Source organism: Staurois parvus, unplaced genomic scaffold (assembly GCF_062004578.1).
Source record: "Staurois parvus isolate SC_StPar_1 unplaced genomic scaffold, SC_StPar_1.0 ptg000025l, whole genome shotgun sequence".
Taxonomy (NCBI): domain Eukaryota; kingdom Metazoa; phylum Chordata; class Amphibia; order Anura; family Ranidae; genus Staurois; species Staurois parvus.
Genome location: NW_028317821.1, coordinates 9,923,797 through 9,946,919, shown reverse-complemented (window position 1 = coordinate 9,946,919; position 23,123 = coordinate 9,923,797). Strand labels below are relative to the sequence as shown.

The 23,123-nt window shown below is 41.2% G+C and overlaps 1 protein-coding gene across 1 annotated transcript in view; it reads right to left on the bottom strand.

Moving 5' to 3' along the window:
* The window catches only part of STAB2 (stabilin 2), a 197,896-nt gene that overhangs the window by 22,747 nt on the left and 152,026 nt on the right, over positions 1-23,123 (bottom strand). Inside the window, exons 47-56 of the mRNA XM_089651824.1 lie at positions 21,938-22,021; positions 21,690-21,836; positions 20,256-20,390; positions 14,651-14,710; positions 11,117-11,293; positions 10,122-10,214; positions 6,630-6,776; positions 5,597-5,653; positions 4,510-4,636; positions 1,959-2,108 (exon numbers count right to left, since the gene is read on the bottom strand). Of these exons, the coding sequence (XP_089507950.1) occupies positions 1,959-2,108; positions 4,510-4,636; positions 5,597-5,653; positions 6,630-6,776; positions 10,122-10,214; positions 11,117-11,293; positions 14,651-14,710; positions 20,256-20,390; positions 21,690-21,836; positions 21,938-22,021 (1,177 nt within the window). The remainder of the gene's footprint in view (positions 1-1,958; positions 2,109-4,509; positions 4,637-5,596; positions 5,654-6,629; positions 6,777-10,121; positions 10,215-11,116; positions 11,294-14,650; positions 14,711-20,255; positions 20,391-21,689; positions 21,837-21,937; positions 22,022-23,123) is intronic.

Genomic DNA, 23,123 nt, shown 5'->3' with positions numbered 1-23,123 from the left:
CCATCAACACAAATCCAAAGCCTGCTAACACAGACATTAAGGCTTTATTCAGACAGGGGAATCAGAAGCAAGAACACTTTATGCTAATAGAAAGCAATAAGCTGCAGCCAGTTTGTATGTGGCCAGGAATGTAGTACCTGTATGTGCCCAGGGCAAGTCATAACACCTAATTAGATGTAACTGATTAGGTAAATGGTTGCATGAGAACAGATTCTTCCATCCATGCTATACAGTGTGAATGGAGGAATCCCCCTGCTAGGCTTTTGTATTCTGACAGTCACAGCAATTATAACACAAATAATTCCACGCTAAATGTCTAATAATCAGAGAGAATAAAGTAGCTGACATAAAATTGCTGGTAACAATAAAAATAAAAAAACTATATGACATGTAGCGCTTAATCTCTCATAATTGGCATAGATTTAGAATTTTCTTTTATCTATGCTAATTATGAGAGATTAAGCCCTATATTTTGTATAGTTTTTTTATTTTTATTGTTACAAGGCACTGGCAATGGCTGTCAGAGTATTTACACAGCTAACAGGGCCACCAATGAAGTGAAATTTGCGCAGTGTATGGGCAGCTTTACTTTATAAGGAAGCTGACCATTTTCTGAAAGTATCTACCTGTCTGCTCCTGCCCTTGGTCCAGCTGCCATGTAGGCAGCAGGAGCCTACACAGCTACTTCTAAGCAAACAAAGGACTAAGTCAAGACCATCCATGTATTATCTGTGCACACATAAAGTAATTAAAATGAAGTGCCAACTGGTGCAATATGGAGTGCACAATGCTGTAAGGAAAGCAGAAGCTGATTGTGTTATATGCAGGGTGGAAAAGGTTTCACTTCTATCAATATTTGGTGCTCTGCTGTGTGTGAGTTCCTGCTATCAGTCACTCTTCCTTGTCATCAGATAAATGAGAGGCTGTTCACTGAGCCTGAAACAACTGATAGCAGGGGAATACTACAGAGTGTCATTTGAGTAAGCCTTGAGTCTCCTGCTATCTTGCATGTCATAGCCAAGGTGTGGCGCCCAGCAGCCCTGTTTAATAATATAACATCATCTATAATTACAGGGGGATTAAATTTATGGAACATCACGGGACTATGCTTCATATCTATCTTCTCTGGTCGTATAGGTCCTAACCCAGTAACGACCAGCTGCTTTGTGTTTTTGGCTTCTTTATCGGGCACCAGTCCCTATCTCCCTTACCTCCTACACCTCTTTTTTCTTCTGTTTCTCTTTCTTCCCTCTCCCTTTTTTTGCTTACTTCTCCATGATTCCCATATACGTTGTTAATCAGGTTTAAAAATGCTCTCTTGGCTTAAGTCTGCATGGGTCAGACCATACTTATGCACTAGTACTTTACAGTTATGAATAATGTGATCCAGGGGACTGGTTTTGCATTGATATTTTTTATGTGACTGGATCTCTATGGGTTTATAGCGATATAAGGTAACATGTATAAGATAACACGGTTCCTGCTGTGCACTACATTTTTTTTGTTCTTTTTGTTGTGTATTTTAAGACTGTCATTGTTCAGCAGACTATTTACTGTTGGAATGTATCATGTGCTTTGCTGAAGAGGGAAATAAAAAAACTATTAATAATAAAAAAAAAATTATGGAAAAAGCTAACCTAATATATCATCTTATGGGAATTTTTTTTTCGAATAATAATAATAAATAATATGTGGACAAAGTCTCCTACAGGCAAAAAAAATCCCAAAACACAAAAAAACTCCAGTCATGGAGAGGTTCATCTCCAAGCTCTTTCAGATGGCACTGAATGATTCTACATATAAAGTAGAAATTAAACCCCAGTCAGTCAGTGATATTAGCATTATTTTGGTCACAATCGCTATACAGAAATCTTTGAGGACTAAAGCAGTGCAAATTATATTCATATTTGCTCTCTTCAGTGATCCAATATCTTGTGCAAATAAAAGGATAAACCTACGTTTACAGTCCAGTCCATATCTCCCTGGCATGCATAGCTCACAAGCCGTTCCATTGAATTCAGGGCTGCATCTGCATTCACCGGTGCCAGCATATCCTTCATCACATGTTCCATGTTTATTACATGGAGTCTCAGGGCTCCCAGGACAAGCTGGCAGAACAAACACATGAAATGACCTTAGAATTTACTGAGAGATAAAAGAGATACAAATGTGTTTAATCCTATTAAAAATAAAATTAATTATATAGTGCATTTTCAGTACAGTTCTTACAAAATCTACCTTAAAATGAACCTGTTCTTTGTGCACACAAATCAACAGGTTAGCTATGACTTACCTTTCGCTCAACAACATATAACTACCTTCCTTATGCGCCTTTGCTACTCTATTTAGCAACTGGAATTTAAAACATAGCCCTGATTAAGGATAGGATTACACTGTGTGGGGTGGTTGTGGGTGCGGGAATCGCAGCTGTTCCTGCACCCGCAACCACCTGCAGCTAAAGCGCACTGATCAGTAGAGACGCGCAGGGCTGCCATTCATTCTTAATGGCACCCCCACACATCTCAACCCACAGCGTGTTTGTGGATGTGGGAACCGCATGGAAATTGTACTGTGCAAAACCACATGCAATTTCCCTAAGGCTGATTTTTTTTCTAATCTTGCAAGCACCCTTTTTTGTGGGAAATGCAGGCACAGTGACCCATTCAAATGAATAGGCTGCTGTTCCCATGCAAATGTGGGCCACAACCCTGCACAAGTGTCAAACCAAGCTGAGTTTTAGCTTAGACAGGGCTATTGACATCCATTGTGATAGTGCTGACTGGCCAACGGAGTAAGTTTAAAGCCAACTTTTTGAGTTGCCATGAATAGGAAAAGCAAAGGCTTGCTTTAAACAAAATATTTACTGTAAGTTTGTACAGTTGATATGCTGGTGAGTGGTGCACTGGACACCTTAGCTGCCATTGTGCCATATGCTGGGTGTCCAGTGCGCCCCTGTGCCTTTATGGAGGGGTGTACTCCCTCCAGGCTAACCAGCCCTCAGTCTATCCATTATTATACATGTGTATAGAGTTAGGACTGCAGAAAATACTGGGGTGCCATGAAGAGGCTGTGCAGCTTACACATGCATTTGCAAATGAGTGCAAACTAAACCCCTGTATTTAACGCAAACTGTTAAACGGGACAATTTGGTTTCAGGCTGGTTGGTAAGTTGAGCTGGGAATGTTTCTTTTTAGTTGTTTGACATGCGTTGCCCTTCCATGTGCTCCTTGCTTTAAAGGTCAGTTATAGATTGGGGCAGTGGCCATTGTAAAGTTTAATATACAGTGTACCAGTACCACTACAGTCACTCAGACCTCCCTGCTGAGATTAGATTGTTGAAATAGGATATCAGTGACACAGGGCACGGTTTTCATTGTGTCAGTTGATTTTCAATGTGAGATGAAGCTATAAAGCACAACTGTTGTGTAACACTAGTAGGAAGCAGAGCCTGTATATAGAGTGGTCAGGGTATGGTACCAAAAAACAAGCCCAGTATGTAGTGAGAAAAAGCTCAAATAGGTAGGTTACAACAAACAAACCAATGTCAGACAAACTGTAACTATGCGGTAGATTTGCTAAACTGGAGCAAACAGAATCTGGTGCAGCTGTGCATGGTAACCAATCATCTTCTAACTTCAGCTTGTTCAGTTAAGCTTTGGCAAAAAAAAAACTGCACGCTTATTGGTATCTATGCAGAGCTGCACAGGATTTTGCATTCTCCAATTTTAGTAAATCAACACCCTTGTAACTTTGCAGATTTGTTAGCTTCATCAACTATAATCTGGCCAATCCAAGACCATTGTTCCCATAACTACTCAGTTGCTTCCTGTATGCTCTCTTTATTCTACCACAATATTTTATTTTGTCCCGCTAACCTTTGTGATATAGCATTGTTGAAAATGTGGACTGTAATATACCTGGACTTGTAACTACCCTATGCAAAAGTTCAATAAAATAGACTTGAGTCAAAGAAGCCAATGCGTAAATGGGTTGGTATCAGGTTTTGTGCTGAACTTTTATTGAAACCCTTGTGAAACTGTGCAATTACTGTATAGTCAGAGATGTGAGGGGAGCGTATTTATAATCAGCAGTACTTGGGACAGCATTAAATATGACCCATCATTCACATATGAACCAGAAAGAAATGTATTTATTTATTTCAGGTACTTATATAGCGTCGTCAATTTACGCAGCGCTTTACATATATATATTGTACATTCACATCAGTCCCTAACCCTCAAGTGGTGTACAATCTAAGGTCCCTAACTCACATTCATAGATACACATACTAGGGCCAATTTATACAGGATCCAATTAACCTACCAGCATGTCTTTGGAGTGTGGGAGGAAAACCACACAGGCACAGGGAGAACATGCAAACTCCAGGCAGGTGGTGCTGTGGTTGGGATTCAAACCAACGACCCTAGTATTGCCAGGCGGAAGTGCTAACCACTAAGCCACTGTGCTGCCTAAAAAGTAAAAAGCTAGAGGTAAAGTCATAACACATACCTTGGCAATCTCTTCCATAGTAACCTTTACAGCATTTGGTCATCCAGAGAACCATAGAACATTCCTGGCGGCAGCCTTGTATACTCCGTCTGGAGCTTATCTCATACTGACATTTGGTTTTCTGGTCCTGTATGGATGTTAAATTCAAGCTGTATTCTCAGTTTATTCAGTAACGTATTGCAAATACACCTAAAAGACTGATCATAGGATGTGTTACAGTTTATTTTCTGACCAGGGCCACATTTAGAACATTACTATCTTTACAGGTCAGCGGTATACCTAGGGTGGGGGAGGTGGTCCTTCCCTGGATACAGCCATCTGTGGAGTGTTCTACAGGTGTAGGCACAGCTAGGCGGCAGTGTTGTCCATGGTTCTACAGGTGCATCTACATAGCAGTAATACAGTGTGTTGACCTGTCCTATACAGATCCGAGCTTTGGGGGAAGCCAGCGAGAAGCTGCGCTTCTTCTGAGGTCTGGTAAGACCTTTTGTATAGCAGCTCTGGGAAGATTTTTGCTGGGGGAGCGAGAATACATTTTTTCTGGCGGGCATAGGGAGGGATATTTTTATTAGAGAGATGTGAGGGAGGAATTTTTTTTTTGGGGGTGTGTGCAAAATTGGTGCTCAGAAAGTTCCTATAAACAGTAAGGATTGCTGCTTTGCTGCCCTTACATTGTCATAATTGGCTGTTTGCTGCCCATTTGTTTTAGCTTTGCCTATTGGTTGCCCATGTATTTTTCTTGTCCACGTATTGTCAAATGACCCCTGTTTAGAGGAACATGGTACTACAATTTATTCCTCAGCAGGCCTGTTACTATCAAAGCGCACCACTCTTATCACCATGTTTCACCACTATGTGGCATTTTTATACTGTATCTAAAACATACAAATATGGAAACATTTCACATATCAGTATTTTTTCTATCTGGCCATTCTTTGCATTCATTTAATTTTATGATTATTGGTGAAAATAATTTAGCAGTATAAAGGAGTGGGGGAGATGTCAAATACACTAGTTACACAACTGCAGCAGATCTTGCATAGATGTAATTCTGATACTTTACACACATAACATTTAGTGACGTTACCTTAGGTTTGCTTCCTGATGGGCACTTTGGAACGTTAAAGCACATACCACAATCACCCTATTAAATATACAGACAGAAGTGTTACAAGGTGGATACATTCTAATAGCAAAAAATAAGGAAGTAAAAGGAAGGAGGAGACAAAAAGAAGAATACAATGTAAAATACTAAAGGTAGAACTTCAGTTAAAACTTTCTCAATAAGTAGAGTCACATTTATGTTTTGATGCTGTCATTGTGCTTGTTAGGCTACGTTCACACTAGCCTTGTGTGCAGGCGGCAGAGAGGCGTTTGGTAAGCGTTTTTACCGCTTCCCAAACGCCTCTGCCAATTCTGCACATTACAGCACATGGTGCTGTTCTAACGGGAGCGTTTGCGTCGCGGCAAAACGGACGCCTCTGGATGAGTCAGGAGGCTTTGAAGCCTCCTATTCTCGTCTATGGTGCCGCTCCGCAAATGCCCGGCCGGTGTTTGCGGTGCGGTTGCGACGCGGTTGCGGGGCGTTTGCGGAACGGTAACACCACTCAAACTGCTTTATAGGCGTTTGTGGGGCGTTATTAACGCTCGGCAAACGCCTAGCAACCTCAGCTAAACCGCACATGCGGCGTTTGCGGAGCATTTGCCGAGCGTTAATAACGCTCCACAAACGCCGGACCAACGCTTGTCAAACGCTATAGGGGCGTTTGGCAAGCGTTGGCAAAACAGCCTAGTGTGAACGAGCCCTTAGGGAAATTTCCACCACGTCCTGTCCCAGTGACACACCAGTAACAGGAAGTAACAAAATCCCCTCAACCGATGGAGACAGAAAAAAACCTGAGGTGCTAAACCCTTTCACGCGCTAAAAGGAAAAGTGCTTTTTTTCTGTCTGTAATCCTGTCTGTAATCCTATTGGAGAGATATTTTTAATGATCTCTTATGTGACTCAATGAAGACAGTCAGCAATAAAAAATAATATATCTAATCTTTCCACTCAAAATAATATTTTACCTATTAACATGAAATCTGGAGGATTATTACAACAGTAAATTGAAACTTACGGACGTATCCAAAGTAATTAAGCTGTCACATCGTCCACCCAAACTGAGAGGTGTAAGGAAGCAGTCAATGCCATAAGCTATTCCTCCATCAAAAAGAAGCTGTCGCTGGACAATTTTGCACTGTCTATTGTCCAGAAAAATATCCCCCTGAGTAAATGAAAATATGTTATCAGATACGTATAGACATAATTTATTATGATGATAATGATCACCCTCCAATCTGCACAGATTCCACAGTCGCTGTCCTACTGCTATGCTTATCAAAGTTTGTGAAATAACATCTAATCTTAAAATACATGAATCATTCTAATACAAAAAATTACTGAATGATGAGGTTCAATTGTATTTCAAAATACTTTTGATATAGCTATTTTGAAGATGTAAACTTGTAAAAAAAAGATAAACTTGTAAAAATAGATAAATGCATTTATAAGCACCAAAGGGATTTTGATTAGTATCTACCAAAAACTCTGATGTCTAGAAACATAATAGCAGTTGACTGGGAAACACTACTTAGATTTAAAAGAAGATCAGGGGAAGCTTGGACTATACATAATTAATGAATGACTTGTGATTAAAAGATAAGTAAGAGCCTGTTCTCACCATAAAACACATGTTGCCGCAGTATTATGTGTGTTGTGGCGCATTGTTTTGCAAAGTTTAGTGTAACGCACTGCACACCTACAGTGCACTACAATGTATGTACTTTATAGTTTACTGCAACACCCAGATGCATATAGTCTGTGCACTATGTTGTTCTTCACTGAAAAAAAAGGGGGTCTATTTTTGCACATGCGGTACTGGGTTCCCTAATGCAGCAGATAAAAAAATGCATGCATAACAGCACACTGCATTATGGTCTGCATCAGCCCTTAGACATTGATCACATGTAAGATCTAAGCCTTGCGCTACAGATAAACCACATACTGGAAATGCAGTCCCTCAAATGTGATGTACAATATGTAAGGCAACGCCTTCAGGAGAAACCTGAGCTTAAAAAATGGCTGTCATTGCTGACCTACCTCCTGCCTGCATCGTAAACCTACACCTTAAGGAGGCACTAGCTTGGTGTAGCTAATGAGATCAGAACTCCTAATTCCCAGGTAGTAAATAAAAAAATATTGAAGTTCTTTTACCATTATGTTGGCAGGCAACTATCATTTTCAGAAGGAGAAACCAACAATGACAGCCTATATACCACTCTCAAAATTTGTAAAATTTATAATTATCGGTCACCACAACCAGATCCACAATCATATATTTGTATGCAGATCATTGATTTTATCTTGTTTAACCATGTGAGCACATAATACAGTGACATGTTGTGTACATTCACACTAGTCTACACAATAAAATGCAGCATTTTACCATGCAGTGTAGGGTTGACTCCAGCAGAGATACTTCACTGCACAGCTCAGCTACACTCAAGATAATCCTGTGACCAGGGCTGTGGATAAGGGGGTACCACCAGTCCTTCTCTATGGGGCCCAGGACAACAGGGGGGCCCAGGCAGCTAGGTGAATCAGGTGTGGGCAGGGAGGGTGATTGGCACAGTGATTTGAAATTCCTCCAACTGATCCCCTGTATGACTCTCTCTGCAGCAGCTGAAAGCTGGCTTCTTCTCCTGTCCATGCCTCTGCATGGCTTTCAGCTGCTGCAGAGAGAACCATACAAGGGAATGGTTCCAGTAACTGTCCTCTCCGTTGCACTCATCTCCCTCCCTGTGCATCATATGGTTCCCTCTGCTGCCCAGGCCCTCCTGTGTGCCCCCACCCACAGTGCTGCCGACTTGCCTCCTCTCCTTCCCACTAGCAGCAGCAAGTACACAATAGGAAGGGTCCAGTAAATATGTCAGGTTGGCTATATGGGGTCCGGTGTTTTCAAACAGCAGCCCTGCCTGTGACTGATCAGACTCTCCTCCACTCATAGAGCATGTTACAGGCAGTGTAATCAGTGAAAGAACTTTTCTAAGTGGAGGGAGGGCAGGAGGGGGCGTGTCTCGGTCAGACCATCTGTACTGCTGTTCTGCCTGAAGACCCAAAGCTAATAACCCCCACAGCACTGGAAGTTCAGGAGCAGGAAGAGGACAGGGCAGCTCTGCAATGAATAATTATTTAGAACCCCCCTTTTTGGGGTTATGTATCACATCTATAGGCATTTAGCCTATTTTTTTTTTTATTTTATTGTGGTGTTCACCCATCCCTAGTAGGGGGTCACTATTGTGTATATAGTGATTGTTAGTGATTTACAGGCGTTGAACCTGATTTTTTCTTTATTTATTAATTACCACATTTGTGGTTTCACGGATTCACTTTAAGTTATTTTGAGCTTATACATGCGTTTATTCATTTGATTCCTCTTTCTTTTTTCGTAGGTATACCACAAGGAGTGGTTTCACTGATTCACTTTGTCTTTATCCCCCAGTGAGATCACTATTATTTCTTTCACACCAGTTTATCCAGGGCATGTAAAGTTTACATGCGTTTATGTCACTATATTTTTTCACTGGTGTTGTCTTTCAGGAGTTCTCAGTTTCACGGCATTTAATATATGTATATTAATATTGTGTATATTTGTGGATTATCTTACTTAGGAGAGGGGGTGGAGAGGTTCTGGGGTTTATGCTTTGACTTAGTTATCTATTATTGATTTTAAGGGGATATTGTTCACCTATTTATTGTATATTAAGTATTGGGGTTCACATACAGTTTACTAGTGCAGCACCACATTTTACAAGCTCTGTAATGAAGATTTCTACAGAATTCAGCAGCCTGCAAATCATGGGCCATACTTCATTACAGGTAAGCAATGTAACTAAAGCTGTAGATAAAAATTGTTTTTAGCTGAACTTCAGCTTTGAGGTAAAATCTGAACCCATGAAGGAATGAGTCAGAGAAGCAACTTATTCCCGTCTCTTGTTTCCATATTAAATCCATAAGAGGGTTCAATGAGACACAAAGGGGTTGATTTACTAAAGGAACAGAAGTGAACATTGCTATCGTACATGAAACCCAATGAGTCTGAAGTGGATCATAGAACCTTAAAAATTAATCTGACCCCAAATTACAGTTTTCCTTTAACAAATGCATAGCTACTGTATAAAACAGTCTCTAACTTTGGAGCTAAATTGGAAAATGCAGGCATGGCAAGGCTTGGCAATAATTAGCGGATTTAAGAACCATATATCTATTTTTTAACCATATATCTATTTAACCATATATCTATATATATCTATTTTTTATTTAAACCTTTGCAACAGATAACAATAAAACATTGACTTCATACAATTGTCAAATATACCTTCCAAGTAGGTACAAGGCAATTTTGAGTACAGCAATACATACAGAGGCTGCATTGACAGGTAAAAACCAATAAGCACAGGCATCAGCTATCCTATAACGGTAAAACTAGATAAACTGGCCCATATTTGACAGAAAAGACCCTAGGATTCCAATATTACTTAAGAACCATTTTTACACGTAAGCTACTTACAGTTGTAGAATCCTTGTCTCCACATTTCAAACTAAGATCAGAGCCTTGAAGTGTCTTTATTGATCCCCTAATAAGGAGGTCATTAGCTGAAACCTGGAACAATTAATGGACAAATGTTAAACATAACTACAGGTTTCAACACGTGCAACCAAAATATTTTGAAAGGTTCTTTTTCATCCTCAGGTTTTGTAGGTAGCTCCTTCTGACATATAGTATAGGGGGAGATTTACTAAAGCTGGTCCACTCAGAATCTGGTGCAGCTATGCATGGTAGCCAATCAGCGTCTAACCTCAACTTGCTCAATTAAGCTTTGGCAATAAAATTTGGAAGCTGATTGGTTTCTATGAAGAAGTGCACCTGATTTTGCACTCTCCAGCTTTAGTAAATAAACCCCATTTTTACTGTTTATGTGTGTGTATATACAGTAATATATATCTATATATCTATAAATATATATATATATAATATATATCCATGTAGACACATCAAGGTGGTTACCTGGTATCCTACAAAAAGAAGTATGCACTCTGTCAAGCTATGGGGTCTAATATAAAACTAAGTCTCAAAACTGTAAAGGTTGGAGGAGGAGCTGGAAAGCCAAAGATGTAGGGTCTGGAGGAGGACCAGTGGGTTGGAGTCTGCCTCGACCTAGGCCAGGAGAGTTAGAGATGAGGGGGTGCTGCGGCTGCACAGAGAAGCACAGGATCTGTAGGAGGAGTTCTGTCCTTCTCTTTGCTGCCAACTACTGAGACCAGGGGTAGTAGGTTGCAGAGATGAGCCTCTCGCGGGTGCATGGAGAAGTGCAGGATTTGGTGGAGGAGTTCTGTCCTCCCTTCTGCCAACTACTGAGACAAGGTGGAGACGACGGGGGTGTCACAGCTGCAGGGGAGTTCTGAGGGCCATGTGAAATGGCCTGCAGGCATGAACAAGTCATAAACTGGACTTTGACATTCTCTATAGATAGCAAGATTCAACCAAAATAATTTGTCCCTCACCCCTGCATCTCTGACAATGTGATACTTCAAGTATTGTGTCAGCTTATCTTTGTTTTGATTATTGTAAAGAAAATCACGCTGCTCCTGGGGTAGGTCTCTTATTGCCTCATCTGTTGGCAGGAACAATGTTACTGGTCGATGTACGGGATCATCAATAAATTTCATTAGCTCAGCATCCTGCAAAATACATGAGACAAAACAACAAAAACATATATCATTACATTAGTTTAAATATAAATATAGTAAAATTTTACATATATGTATGCTCCAGTTTTATTTGAACTAAATAAATCTTTTGCAATCAATTCATAGTTACATAATTATCTCCTATCTGATTTTTTCTATTTGTTTTTCAGCCTTATTCAATAATAAAATGCAAGCAACAAAGTACTAATATAAAAGTTCTGTAACATGGCAACCAGCAAGAATTGTGTCCTTGTCTGATTTCAGTTAAGTGAATCCTTATTAGCTGCTATGTATCTGTGGATTACTGTACTTTTCCGATCATGCTTTGTTCTTTACACTGTAGACTGCAAATATTCAACATATAAGCATATATCTCATCATGAAGTACATATGTAACACCCAGGGACTAAGAAAACTATTACATGAATTCATAATATTTTCTACTGTTTATCATTAAAGGGAAATCAGCCAATTCCAGTGGTTTTCTAGCTACAACCAGAAATTGTTTTAGCTAACCAACATATTTTACAGCTCTTTCAACCCCTTAGGTTATTAAGCTGGTTTACTGAAGGAGCCACTGGTTAAAACCAGCCTTCTCTAATCCAGTGTAGCAATACAACACAAAGTACAATAAACAGTACCAGTAATGTAATTTCTGTGCGGCTTTCAAAAACCTACACTCTTTGGATTTGTACTGTTAAAAAAATAGCAATATGAAAACTGTAAATGTTATTAGTTTTCTCCTTTAAGGTAATAATCCAGCAAATTCTGAATGCAACAGCAGCTAAGGTGTGGTAGTAAAAATAAGAAAACGTAGAAAGAAACTGTTACAGTGTTAATTTTTTTTGCCATTTCCTAGAGGTGCTACATCTGCCACCCCCTTTTAGGGCCAGTTCACACTACAAAAACACACTCTGGATGCATTACAAATATGTTTTTGCTTACAGTTCACACCACACACAGTTCCAGTGAAGTTGTGATGCAGTTTGCTATGTTTCAGTATAGTTCTGTGCAGAAAAAATGCAGCATGTTCTACTTTGTTTTTTGCACCAGAAACTGACTGGAACTGACTGCACTGGTGTGAACTAGGGTCATTGGAATACATGGAAAACACTGTGCATGCATTTTTGATGCAGGGAAAAAACGCACTGCATTACATTAAGTGTGAACTAGCCCTTCAAACAACTTACAAGTGTACCCTGCTTAATTTCAACCCTTTGTTGCTGGTCAGGACAGCAATGCCACATTTCACCTTACAGGATAAACAGGCTACACTTTACAGAACTTAAAATATCTATAAATATATGGTGATCAAGCCGTAATCAGTTCATGCATTGCTTATAATAGCAATAAGTCCAATTACCATGTAGTCTAAAGTATACATGGCCATGAACCAGTGCTACTAGGATATGTTGGGCTGGCTGACTTAAGTGGAGATACACCATTCAGACATTAATCAGAGCTGGGACCTGCAGTCAGTAACATTTTATGGCTGCCTTCTCCCAGTTTCACCTGTAATCCTGACATCTGACAGATGGAAGTCTTCCAGTACCAACTTCCTTGAGGTTCTAAAATGTGATGTTATCAAATTCCAAGAGCTGCAAAGGATGCTGATGCTGGAAGATGTGAATAGATGTGTCACAATTGCCTTTCACAATGCCCACCTCCAGGGGCGGACTAACAACTCATGGGGCCCCTGGGCAAAAGGGGATCATGGGGCCCCTGTGTCCTTGCCCAAACTCAACAAAGCCTATGAAAAAGGTACCATGGGCATCTCATGGGGCCCCCTACTGACCTCGGGCCCTTGGCAGTGCCCGAGTTTCCAAATGGTCAGTCTGCCCCTGCTCACCACTCACCATGGCACACTTTGCATCGTAAACTTTCTCTAGCCCTCAGAAATCTGTTTTTTTTGCCACTCCCCATGTCACAGGTTCCCAGTCATTTCCTTGGTCTCTTTGATTTCCACAGGAGCATCCCAATAGCTACTGAAGCTGGGCTTGGCCCTGCTCACTCCAAAACCTCAATTTTACTTATTGGGCAATTTCAATTTTCAAGGTTTCAAGAGAACCCATGCTGAGGAATATAGGGTTCACAATTGATTACCTCCCCATCTAAAAATTCCATGGCTGACACACTGGTCAAATGGCTTCAACAGTTTCCAAGTCTCTGACTTGAAATCAATATGCAGATTAGAAGTTCTGTCTTTAAACTGACTTTCCAGCACTGCATACTTGTTATTGGTCAATAGCACAAATTATTGAAGCCAGGGACAGCTAAGCAACTAACAATTTCAGAAGCAGGCCAGAAGAGACAGTCACTGTATTTCTCACAGTATATATTTTCTTTAAGAAGCATGTCAACAGCCAAATTACTATGGTGTGGCATTTATATCTAAAACATATGACAATGTCTGTAATTCTGAAGTCAAGTGACAGTCTGCCCACATAGATATATTACTTGAAAGTATTATTACCTATTTATAAAACATTAGTGAACATAGTCTCACAGGGAGGACAGGTTAGAGTGTATAGTTAGGCAGTTTTGGAAAGAATGGTGAATAGGCAGAACCTCTACCCAGCTTTGACCGTTGTTCCAGACACCTTTGGAGAGATTGTGACTCAATCCCTGGTCCTGGTGGCAATGTTGTCACTAGAACAGGAAATTAAGATAATCTTCAATAGGGACATAAAAAACAAAACATAAGAGTTGAGCTGGCCATAGATGGATCGAATCTCAACCAGTTCAGCAAGTACCGGACAAAATTTGATACTTCTCTGGAATGGCTAGTTGTACTGAAGTTGATCCATCGATTGACGTCAGTACAACCAGCCTGTTGGATTTTTTACATGTGATCACTGCTGGTGGCTATAACCCCTAGCAATTATCATTGTGTTCTGCTGGCATTAGCGCTGCAAGAAGGATTCCCCCATCAACACAGTCAGTGTGAATCTGTGATTTTCTTTCCTTCCACCCATGGTGGAAAGTTGTATAATGTATGGCCTGCCTTAGAAAAAGGGAGGGCTAGAACACACTGTCAGGCTTTTACTTTAATCTGTGTACTGTTGCAGATTCTGCCTCAGTTTTTGTCTGATGACAACGTTGTCACCAGAACAAAAAGTATAGAAAAATCTCAGTCAGCAATGACAACCTGACACAGGTTCTAATATTAATATTCAATCCAAAACTAAAAACACAATTCTATGACAGAGGGTAAAATCACTATGGATGTTGACCAGGCTACCTATTTGAATGAACTGTTCATCATATCCAATACAAACCTCTACATTTCCATTGATATGCTTTTAAATATGATCTGAACTTGTATAACAAAAATAGTAACTAATGTACCTGTAGTAATTTCAACATTGTATTGTAGCCATTTGATTCTGCAACTTTTTTGAGGATATCCTGAAAAGAAGATTAAAATAATCATATATACAATTGTAATATTGAAGATCTATATAACAGTCATCCAGCATTGGAGGAGACCTGGTATTCACAATCCCCAAGGCAATATCTGACCATTCACCTATTTCACAAGCTAATAAGGGCTATTTAACTTGTGAAAAAAGAGTTGTACTTAATGTAAACGAAGACTGTACCTTCAGAAAAATAATACACTCATTGTTAGTCATATTTGAAAGTTCTGTGTGTAGTTGAGTCATCACACCCCCACACTATGCTGTAGGCAGTAGGACTATTCACTGTTCTTCCTAGATGTCAGAATCATACCTTATTTAACCATGTGAAGTTGAAAAAAGTGGACCGTTGTTTTCAATACAGACAAATGTTGCCTCAGCATTCGCACATCCATCATGAATAATCCCCACAATATGCCTATTATGTACATGCCCTATGATTGTCAGCTTCATCAAGTAGCCATAATGTGGTGATTTCTCAAAATACTGCAATCAGGAGAATAGCACATTATGGCCACTAGATGGAGCAGACAATAATATGAAATACACTAATTAGACACATTACAGGGATTATTTGTGATGGCTATAAATAGTCCACCAGACGTCATCAGTGAAAAGAGCACAATGCTCTAAAACTGAAGTCCACAAGCTAAGCATGGTTCACTGGGAATACAGCTGTTATTTGCTTTGTAAGAGGACCATAAGCCCTTGGTTCCACTGCTGTGTTGATACTCTGCAACATCATACAGGGACTTCAGCAGTTCCAAAAAATATGTGGCTCCCCTGTGCCAAAAGTAAGTGCAAGAGATTATGGAAGGGAGTTTAATATGCATCATATAATGCTAAACATGCCCTAGTCTACATGTTAAAATACAGTATATCCAAATCCAAAACATGAAGGTTTTGATAGAATGATGGGGGTGCGAACCCCTTTCAGGATATTCCCTTACGTTTTTTGGTCTTTGAACCTGTTGGAGAGCTACACCCTGTCACAGGACTGTCACAGGACTGAAAGTAAGGGAATATCCAAAATTTTGAGCTGCTGTCAGAACAGGAAAAGTGGGGATATCTTACAATATGGATACTTGTATCAGTGCCAGCTGTCTAATAGGAGATTTCCTGCTTCCTGTTGACTCTATAAAACAGGAAATTGTCCAAATAGGACATAGATAACAACTGACAGGATTTGTCCTTTACCATTTCCTTATCTAGATAAATGAAAAAAAAATTATTTAAGGGTCTCGAAGGTCTTGTTATAATCAGAGACATATCTGCTACAAGGCAAACAAGGCATTTGCCTTGGGCAGCATTCTTCAGGGGGGGCAGCGCTGCCTCCCATGCAGAAGGGACCAGTGGTGTCACTATGGGGGATCAATTGACCCCTGCCAATGGTGGATTGTATTGGGCGTGGGCAGGCTCGGCTCGGGCGGGAAGGGTGGTTTCAGCTCGCCTATTCTCAGGTGGGGGGCGAGCTCTGCTGAGCTCGGGCGGAGGGGGAGTGATATCGGGTGGGGGAGCCATCTAGGCTTTGCTATGGCACGGAGCGGGCTCAACTGTGCTCAGGCAGAGAGCGGATTCGGCTGTGCATGGGTGGGGGGCCAGCTCAGCTGTGCTCGGGCAATGTCTGCTGCGCCCGGCCAAGGGGGCGGTTTCAGCTGCGCTCAGCCAAGGGGGAGTTCTCAGCTGTGCTCGGACAAGGGGGCGGTCTCGGCTGTGCTCGACCAAGGGGGTGGGTTCAGCTCAGCTGGAGGTCCGCAGTGAAATCAGAGGTTTTCCCATATATTTCATAAACTTTGCTCACAAACCAAACTGACAGAGGTATTTTTTTTAGCACCTTCATTACTTCCACAATATACTGACCATCTCCTGTATCCTGTCCACAGTCTCTGACCATCTCCTGTATCCTGTCCGCAGTCTCTGACCGTCTCCTGTATCCTGTCCACAGTCTCTGACCATCTCCTGTATCCTGTCCGCAGTCTCTGACTGTCTCCTGTACCCTGTCTTCAGTATACTGACCATCTCCTGTATCATGTCTGCAGTCTCTGACCGTCTCCTGTATCATGTCCGCAGTTTCTGATTGTCTCCTGTATCATGTCCGCAGTCTCTGACCGTCTCCTGTATCATTTCTGCGGTCTCTGACCATCTCCTGTATCATGTCCACAGTCTCTGAAAGTCTCCTGTAACATGTCTGCAGCCTCTGACCATCTCCTGTATCATGTCTGCAGTCTCTGACCTTCTCCTGTATCCTGTCCGCAGTATACTGACCATCTCCTGTATCCTGTTCGCAGTCTCTGACCGTCTCCTGTATCCTGTTCGCAGTCTCTGACCGTCTCCTGTATCCTGTTCGCAGTCTCTGACCGTCTCCTGTATCCTGTTTGCAGTCTCTGACTATCTACTGTATCCTGTCGCAGTCTCTGACTGTCTCCTGTACCCTGTCTGCAGTATACTGACCATCTCCTGTATCATGTCCGCAGTCTCTGACTATCTCCTATATCATGTTTGCAGTCAATGATCGTCTCCTGTATCATGTCTGCAGTCTCTGACTTTCTGCCCAGGTTGGGGGGCCGGCTCAGCTGTGCTCGGGCAATGTCGGCTGTGCTCGGCCATGGGGGCGGTTTCGATTGTGTTTGCCCAAGGGGGTGAGTTTGGCTCAGCTGGAGGTCCGCAGTGAAATCAGAGGTTTTCCCATATATTTCACAAACCTGGCTCACAAACCAAACTGAAAGAGGTATTTTTTTTAGCTCCTTCATTACTTCCACAATATACTAACCATCTCCTGTATCCTGTCCACAGTCTCTGACCATCTCCAGTATCCTGTCCACAGTCTCTGACTGTCTCCTGTACCCTGTCTGCAGTATACTGACCATCTCCTGTATCATGTCCACAGTCTCTGACCATCTCCTGTATCATGTCCACAGTCTCTGACCGTCTCCTGTATCATGTCCACAGTCTCTGACCATCTCCTGTATCATGTCCACAGTCTCTGACAGTCTCCTGTATCATGTCTGCAGTCTTGGACCATCTCCTGTATCATGTCTGCAGTCTCCGACCTTCTCCTGTATCCTGTCCGCAGTATACTGACCACCTCTTATATCATGTTCGCAGTCTATGATCATCTCCTGTATCATGTCCACAGTCTCTGACCATCTCCTGTATCATGTCCACAGTCTCTGACTGTCTCCTGTATCATGTCCGCAGTCTCTGACCGTCTCCTGTATCATGTCCGCAGTCTCTGACCGTCTCCTGTATCATGTCCATAGTCTCTGACAGTCTCCTCTATCATGTCCACAGTCTATGGCAGTCTCCTGTATCATGTCTGCAGCCTCTGACCAACTCCTGTATCATGTCTGCAGTCTCTGACCTTCTCCTGTATCCTGTCTGCAGTATACTGACCATCTCCTGTATCCTGCCCGCAGTCTCTGTCTCCTGTATCCTGTTCGCAGTCTCTGACTATCTCCTATATCATGTTCGCAGTCTATGATCATCTCCTGTATCATGTCCACAGTCTCTGACCGTCTCCTGTATCATGTCTGCAGTCTCTGATCATCTCCTGTATCATGTCCAAAGTTTATGACCGTCTCCTGCATTATGTCCGCAGTCTCTGATCGTCTCCTGTTTCATGTCCGCAGTCTCTGACAGTCTCCTGTGTCATGTCTACAGCCTCTGACCATCTCCTGTATCATGTCTGCAGTCTCTGACCTTCTCTTGTATCCTGTCTGCAGTTTACTGACCATCTCCTGTATCCTGTCCGCAGTCTCTGACCATCTCCTGTATCCTTTTCGCAGTCTCTGACTATCTCCTATATCATGTTCGCAGTCTATGATCATCTCCTGTATCATGTACACAGTCTCTGACCATCTCCTGTATCATGTCCGCAGTCTCTGACAGTCTCCTGTATCATGTCTGCAGCCTCTGACTGTCTGCTGTATCATGTCTGCAGTCTCTGACCATCTCCTGCATCCTGTCCGCAGTCTCTGATCATCTCCTTTATCATTTTCACAGTCTCTGACTTTCTCCTGTACACTGTCCGCAGTCTCTGACTTATCTCCTGTATCATGTCTGCAGTCTCTGACCATCTCTTGTAATCTGTCCACAGTTTCTGTCTTTCTCCTGTATTATGTCCACAGTTCCTGACCATCTCCTGTATCCTGTCCCAGGTTTCTGACCTTCTCCTGAGATGGAGCTCTAATAGGGAGAGGTGGAGCCTAAAGAGGAAGGGTCAGGGTTTACAAATCCAGGGGTGGGGAAAATATAGATGGGGGGGGGGGGGGGGGGGACAATTTTAGTCTTGCCTAGGGCAGCACAAAACCAAAATACACCACTGGTTATAATGCATCTTATTAATAAATGACAAACCAGTCAGATGGAAATCATCCAGGACTACTTCATTGTTAGGTCTTGGGACCACTTGCCCAGGGATACCCTCAGTGCAGCTGGGTGAAGAAGATTCATCCCGGGTCTGAGAAGGTACATCAAGGGGACTTCAGTGCTCCTTAAAAAGGCTGCGTTCCATTTTTTTGCTAATCAGCGTTTTTGTACAGTATTGTTGCTAAGAAGTTTGTCCTCAGGCTTACAGTTCCTTTGGTATCCCATATACCCCTAGACCCCATCTAAGTTGTTAACCGCCTAATAAAAACAACTAAAAAAAAACAGCTCAAGGACCATTTACTGACTATAAGTGGACAAGAGCAAGTGGAAAATGCGTGATGCCTGGTCGTGCAAAGCTTAAGGGGACCCAAACAAATCCAGAAACCCTTGAGAAGGTAGTGCTACATATGTAAATTGTGCATTCCATAGTATGGTAGGTTTTAGGCTTCTAGATATAAAATAAGGTTCATAAAACATAAAACAGTGCTATTAAACCTTTGTATTTTTAATAAAAAACATGTCATATTGCATTATGCAATAATTTTGCACACAGCAGCCCTGGTCCTCCTCTTCTGGGGCCCCCAGCCAGCACTCCTGGCTCCTCCCCCCTTCCGAGTACCCCATCAGCAAGCCGCTTGCTAAGGGGGGTACTCATGCAGGCTCATTCCCAAGTCTCCGCTTCCTCATCAAAGGATTTGATTGACAGCAGCAGGAGCCAATGGCTCCCGTCCACTTCTATCAATCTGACCTGTGAGGAGGGAGAAAGCAGAACAAGCCGCTGCTCTTGTGCACAGAGCTGGATTGAGATCGAGCTCAGGTAAGTATTAGGGTGAGGGACTTGGGGGATCCTGGACACAGAAGGTTTTTTTTTACGTTAATGCAGAGAGTGCATTAAGGTGAAAAAACCTAGGCCCTTACAACCACTTTAAAAACATCTGCCTTAGATAGGAATAGAGCTAGTATTTTGAGGGTGAAGTCCACACTTTTTGTGGTGTTCATTCACAGTATATTTAAGTAAAAAAAGTGGTTTGGGTGCCGACTGAGTGATAGGGTTGAAATAAATAGTAAATATCTTCTGCCTATGAATCCACCTTATCTAAATTCTCATACTTGGTGCATCAGTTCATTCACTGCAAATATGCATACAGCAACAATTTAGTGCTTACATAAGATGTGGTAGATCTCTGCTGCATTTTCTTAGGAGCAAGAACTTTATCAATTAAGTGTACCACGCCATTAGTTAGGACAATCATCTCTTCCCCTGATACTAACTTGGCATCTCCATTCAGGACAAAAGTATTCTGAAAGAGAAAAGAAGAATGATCTTCTGAGCAAAACCATAACTATCACATGAACACCAACATCAATTATTACAGCGGAACTTCACTCTGTCAATCAACACTGACTATTTTTAATCCTTATGCTGCTAGTATTAGTAAAAAGATAAGAACGTATATCATATTTACTTGTTTTATTTTATTGTTTTTATTTCTTTGGTTACTTCCTGATATCCATGCCTAGGCAAATTATGCCATACATCCTAGAAGTTTCAGAAGGGTGGGGGGTAATTTTCTCTTTTCTTACCTAAGCACACTTGCCTGCCTGCATGCCTGAGCTAAGGGCAGATGGATCCCAATCAATAAATGCTACATGAATCATCTGCCCTTGTTCAAGATGGCCAGAAATGCCAGATGGTGGTTTTTGTAGTGATTTTTCGCCAAAATAAAGCCTGCAGACATGGATGGATGGATGAGATTGCTTTGAGTATTAGAATTGAATTAAATAACATTTTTGATTTGTGGTGCTCAGATGTAGTGTTGTGTAGTTCCGCTTTAAACAAATAGAAAAAAATAAGCATTCAAAAGTACTTAAAGAGGACCAATCATGTAAAATGTTAAAATCTACCTTTAATATTGCTGGAAAAGAAGAAGCTTCTCATTTAAAAGGACACAGTGCCTTGCAATTACACAGCAAGTTGGCTTAAAGTATATGAAAACCCAAATTCAAAAATCTGATATATACATGCTTTTTGCCCTAGAATCTATGTGCTTTTTTTCTTAATTGTGTTCCTTATTGTTTATTATTTTACATGGTGATCCAGAAATAACCTTCTCCAGGACGTCCTGACAACAAGGGTCATATCTAGATATCATGCTGCCCTAGGCACGATTGAGTGATAATGCCCTTTTGTTCACACTTTGCCTCGAGTCATGTAATTATTTAAAAAAAAAAAAAATTAGATTAAGCTTTTGGAAGGTGACACTGTCTGCTTCCTATGCAGTGCAACTATTCAGCTTTACAGACCACTAATTAATTTTTTAAACTATGGTGAGCCTTCTGTACCCTCCTTAGCCCCACAGTGCTCTTGTGAATTTAGCCACAGATGGTCTAAGCTGATAAAAACAAAATTTGAAAACAGTTTTCACAATTTGTAGATTTTGAGGCATCGCTGGCCCCATAATTACCATTATGGTAAATACAGTCCTGGGAACAATGCTTGTTGCCGCTCGTGAAGCATGCTCCAAATCAGAACTACAAGCTGATATGCAGGTGCACAGTTCAATTCGAAGCCATGGCACAGAGACCAGAACACTCATTACCTGAGAAGATGCTACTGTCACCTTTTCACCCTGCAGGGAAGTAAATGATGTAATTGTTGAAAAGTCATCCTTGGTGAACTGGGCACAAGCCACAATGTGATACAAAAGAACCTGCTCCATCATCCCTTTACTAGTCCACTCATTTGTCTGTACAGTAAAAAAAAATAAGAAGTTCATAGAAATACCATCATAGACACAAATAAATATGCAGATGTACAGTATGTGCTTAAAATGTTGTTTAATTTTACCCGTGGATCATTCTTCAAAGCATCATTGGTGGGAACAAACACAGTGAATGGGCCAGGTGTTGAAAGTTCATTAAGAACATTTGCCTACAGAAGATAAATGACAACATGCTTCAATGTACAGATAGAAAACAATCAGTCATACAGATGCATACATCTCTCAAATAGAAGGAGTTGTGCACTGTCCGGCTAAATTTTCTTTCTACTCTCATACATGGCAAGACAGACCCCAAAGCTTGCTTTACAAGACTACTGGGGCAGATTTACTATAGGTAGTCTATATAGTATAGATTGTTCACTCTGCAAGGGAATTTCACCTTGCATGGAATTTTGGTGTATTTAGCTTATTGAATGTGGTGGAAACTTAATTTGCAAAAAATACCCATTCATGTGCAAAGAAAATTTTAAAAAAACCTGTGTTTTTGCTTACACATGATTGGGTGAATGTTGTCTTCAGAGCTTCACCTCATTCATTAAGCTAAGGGAAAATTCCCTTGCAAAGTGAACAGCCTATACATGCATCTATGTTGGCGAAAGTTGGTCTATTCTGAGGGACAAGTCAAAAACAACTAGTAAGGAAATACAGTGTAACTAATAACATAAATGATGGGAGATAGTTTAACATAGAAGCATTAAATTACCATAATCATTGCATAAGAAAAAGATTAAAAGGCACATTTATCAGTTTTTCTCAACTTTTTTTCAGTTAAGGCACCCTCCAAAATTATGCATAATCTTGAGGTACCCTTTAAAATAATGGATAATCTCAGGATGCTCCATTCTAAAATATAAAAAACTAAACTAATACGGTAGTTTTACATAACGCAGCAACATCCACACATGTAGGACACCCAGCATTAGAGGTGCTGTGCAGGCACCCCCTTCTTTTCAGCTGCTGACATCTTTAGATAGGATGTCGGTGGCTAGAAGGTTGAAGTGGTACACACTGAAAACCTTTGGCTTTGTCCAAAAGGCAGGCTCGATCCACCCACTGACTGGTATACAATTTATGTGCACTTTAGGTATTTTTCCAAGGCACCCCTGAAGAAACCTGAAGGCACTCCAGGATGCCTTGACACCCTGGTTGAAAAAATCTGCCATAGATCATACTTAGAAATCACCAAGGTAAGTAACCTTGACATAAAACTACTAGATCAAACATCTTTTAACTGTAGACAATACAGTTATA